This window comes from Citrus sinensis, chromosome 4 (assembly GCF_022201045.2).
Source record: "Citrus sinensis cultivar Valencia sweet orange chromosome 4, DVS_A1.0, whole genome shotgun sequence".
NCBI lineage: Eukaryota > Viridiplantae > Streptophyta > Magnoliopsida > Sapindales > Rutaceae > Citrus > Citrus sinensis.
In genome coordinates this window covers 13612895-13616368 of record NC_068559.1, presented here as the reverse complement: position 1 = coordinate 13616368, position 3474 = coordinate 13612895, and the positions used below count along the sequence as shown (strand labels likewise).

The 3474-nt window shown below is 41.8% G+C and overlaps 1 protein-coding gene across 1 annotated transcript; it reads left to right on the top strand.

Moving 5' to 3' along the window:
- Window positions 1–210: 210 nt before the first annotated feature.
- On the top strand, window positions 211–2643 carry LOC127901729 (ribosomal protein S3, mitochondrial). The gene has a single exon (XM_052439159.1). The coding sequence runs from the start codon at window positions 876–878 to the stop codon at window positions 2556–2558; it is 1683 nt and encodes a 560-aa protein (XP_052295119.1). The 5' UTR covers window positions 211–875; the 3' UTR covers window positions 2559–2643.
- The last annotated feature ends 831 nt before the right edge of the window (window positions 2644–3474 follow it).

Here is a 3474-nt window from a genome sequence, read left to right as displayed (position 1 = left end):
CATGTTATCTATATGTGTTGATCCGTTAAATGAAGGTAAGGATAGCATGTTGGTTTATTCATACAAGCAGCTTTGCAAGTTAGTTAGTTTATTCATCAAACAGGCATGATTCAACTGCTGCAAACTAGTTAGTTTGTTCATCAAATTCAAATGGATAAAATGTTATTTGTGGACTCGCCTCAGGATGGAGAGGAAGCTACTATGGAAGAAAATAAGGCAGTTGTTGAACAAGTTAAAGTTCAATATGAATATGCATCATCAACTGGAGAATATAAAGATGGCAAAGATTTAGAAGATTAATATGAAGATTTCGAATATGATTAAAACGATTATGTCAAGTTAGAGCACGGATTGAAATTGTTCTTTTACAGTTCCTCCACCAAACTGTAGTACAGAAGGAATAGCTGTGACACGAATCGGTCGCCAAGCCTGCCTCTCTCTCTTGTTATTGCGCGCTGTTACTCTACAGAACTAGAATAGCTCGCCGACGAGCATGCTAATGAGGCTCGGAATAAAAAAGCCCTTGGTTGGGTTGGGGAGGGGAGGAAATCTGTACGCGCTTTTCCACCTGGCGAGAAAGAACTCCAGGCGATCCATTAGTGAGTACGATCCCTTTGTTTGGCGTGGCTCAACAAGGTTTGAATTTATCAGCAAAGCAGCTGTCACAGTCTAATTAGAAATAATCGTTTGCAAGGCATGGGCTATCTAATAGGGCATCATAATCCGCTAACTTCTTTTTCTCATTTCGTAAAATCTCGTCTACTAATATAAACTAATATAATAAGTGTATATTCCAACACGGAAACGAAGACTTTCGAGAAAAAATATTGGACCAGGAAGAAAAAAAGGGGAAAAAAAGTAAAGTCTAAGCGCATATGGCACGCAAAGGAAATCCTATTTCGTTAAGAATGTATCTCAATCGTAGTTCAGATTCAAGTTGGTTTAGTGATTATTATTATAGTCAATTAGTGTATCAAGATGTCAATCTGAGATCTTATTTTGGTTCGATACGTCCACCTACGAGACTCACCTTTGGCTTTCGTCTTGGTAGGTGTATTATTCTACATTTTCCCAAAAGAACATTCATTCATTTCTTTCTTCCCCGTCGACTGAAACGACGCAAAAAAACCAGACCCGGAAAGGAGAAGGGCCGGTGGTGGACATTCGGGAAAGTCGGGCCGATCGGGTGTCTTCATTCAAGCGACGATACAGAAGAAGAACGAAACGAAGTGAAAGGCTGGGGGGCAAGGAAAAGAGTCGAGTCGATCAGGCTCGACGACCGGAAGAAGCAAAACGAAATCAGGATTTGGCCGAAAAAAAAGCAACGCTATGGATACCATGACCGACCACCATCGATAAAGAAGAATCTTTCTAAATTACTTCGGGTCAGCGGGGCCTTCAAGCATCCGAAATACGCCGAGGTTGTAAATGACATAGCGTTCCTGATAGAAAATGACAACTTCTTTAGAAAAACAAAGTTATTCAAGTTCTTTTTTCCAAAGAAGTCCCGCTCCGACGGCCCGACGAGTCATCTACTTAAAAGGACCCTCCCCGCAGTGCGCCCCTCCTTGAATTATTCGGTCATGCAATACTTATTGAATACAAAGAACAAAATCAATTTCGACCCCGTCGTAGTTCTCAATCATTTCGTGAACCCGGGCGTGGCTGAACCATCCACGATGGGGGGAGCGAATGCACAGGGAAGAAGCTTAGATAAGAGAATACGTTCTCGCATCGCTTTTTTTGTAGAAAGCTTGACCAGCGAGAAAAAGTGTTTGGCCGAATCCAAAAATAGGTTGACCCGCTTCATTCGCCAAGCGAATGATCTTCGCTTCGCGGGAACAACAAAAACCACCATCTCGCTCTTTCCTTTCTTCGGTGCTACCTTTTTCTTTCTAAGAGATGGGGTTGGGGTGTATAATAACCTTTTTTTTGAGGATGCCCGGGAACAACTCCTAGGTCAATTAAGGATCAAATGTTGGAACCTCATGGGTAAGGATAAGGTAATGGAATTGATAGAAAAATTCATAAACCTAGGTGGGATAGGAGAATTGATAAAGGGAATAGAGATGATGATAGAGATCATACTGAGAAACAGAAGAATTCCGTACGGGTACAACTCTTATTTAAACGAAGTCAAAAAAATGCGATCTTTGTTGTCTAATAGAACAAACACTAATACCTTAATTGAGTCGGTAAAGATCAAATCTGTTTATCAAAGTGCTTCCCCGATTGCTCAAGACATCTCTTTTCAACTGAGGAACAAAACAAGATCATTTCGTTCCATTTTTAGTAAAATAGTGAAGGATATTCCATTAGTAATGAATAAAGGGGTTGAGGGGATCCGTATATGTTGTTCAGGTCGATTAGAAGGCGCAGAAATCGCTAGAACTGAATGCGGAAAGTATGGAAAAACTTCTTGTAATGTATTTCACCAGAAAATCGATTATGCTCCTGCGGAAGTATCTACTCGTTACGGAATCTCAGGTGTCAAAGTGTGGATTTCATATAGTAAAAAAAAAGGAGTACGTGCTATATCCGAAACGTACGAAATATAGTAAATATCGTAAAGGCAGATGTAGTAGGGGTTGCAAACCGGACGGTACACAACTTGGTTTTGGAAGATATGGCACTAAAAGTTATAAAGCTAGTCGTCTTTCATATCGAGCCATTGAAGCAACGCGTCGGGCTATAATCAGACAATTCCATCGTGCTATGAGCAAACAATTCCAAAGAAATGGTAAGATATGGGTAAGAGTTCTTGCGGATCTCCCTATTACCGGGAAACCTACAAAAGTAAGAATGGGAAAAGGAAAAGGAAATCCTATGGGTTGGATTGCTCGTGTGTCCACGGGACAAATCCTATTTGAAATGGATGGTGTGAGTTTGTCAAATGCTCGACAAGCCGCTACATTAGCGGCGCATAAACCATGTTCGTCAACCAAGTTTGTTCAGTGGTCGTAACATAATTGGTTAGTGGGGAAAACCCCGGCCGATAAAAATGAGGCGAAGTGCTTGTTCCTGAACGACAGAAGTCGAAGTGGAAAGACACTAAGGGGGGAGCCAGATGATAACAAGGATAAGACAAGAAAAAGACCGAAAGGAGATAGAGAAAAAGATGAAATTCTCTGTACTGAAATACGGAACAGCCTTATTCGTGAGCTGAAAGAGCGAACCAAGGAGAGTTTCCTTTCCCATACCAACCACACCATCATCGGTGGCGTTGGGCCATCCAGCATGCCCGTAAAATGACTCCCAAAGATTGGGGTAAAATGCTGACCCCCCGCAGAGGTAGGATGGCTTTTCGCGCCAACCGAACTGCGTCACCAAAGCGATTTCTCTAGATGGAAGAGAGGCAAATATCAATCCAATCTGCCTATGGCCAGTTCAAATCTGGCGAGTTGCTCATTCGTTCATGGGAGAATCCCCATTTACTCGGTATGGTATTTATTTATCTCGGTGTATTGGATGTGT

What these genes read in the sequence shown, in the direction of transcription:
- LOC127901729 (XM_052439159.1), top strand. Translation starts at nt 876, where the DNA reads ATGGCACGCAAAGGAAATCCTATTTCGTTAAGAATGTATCTCAATCGT.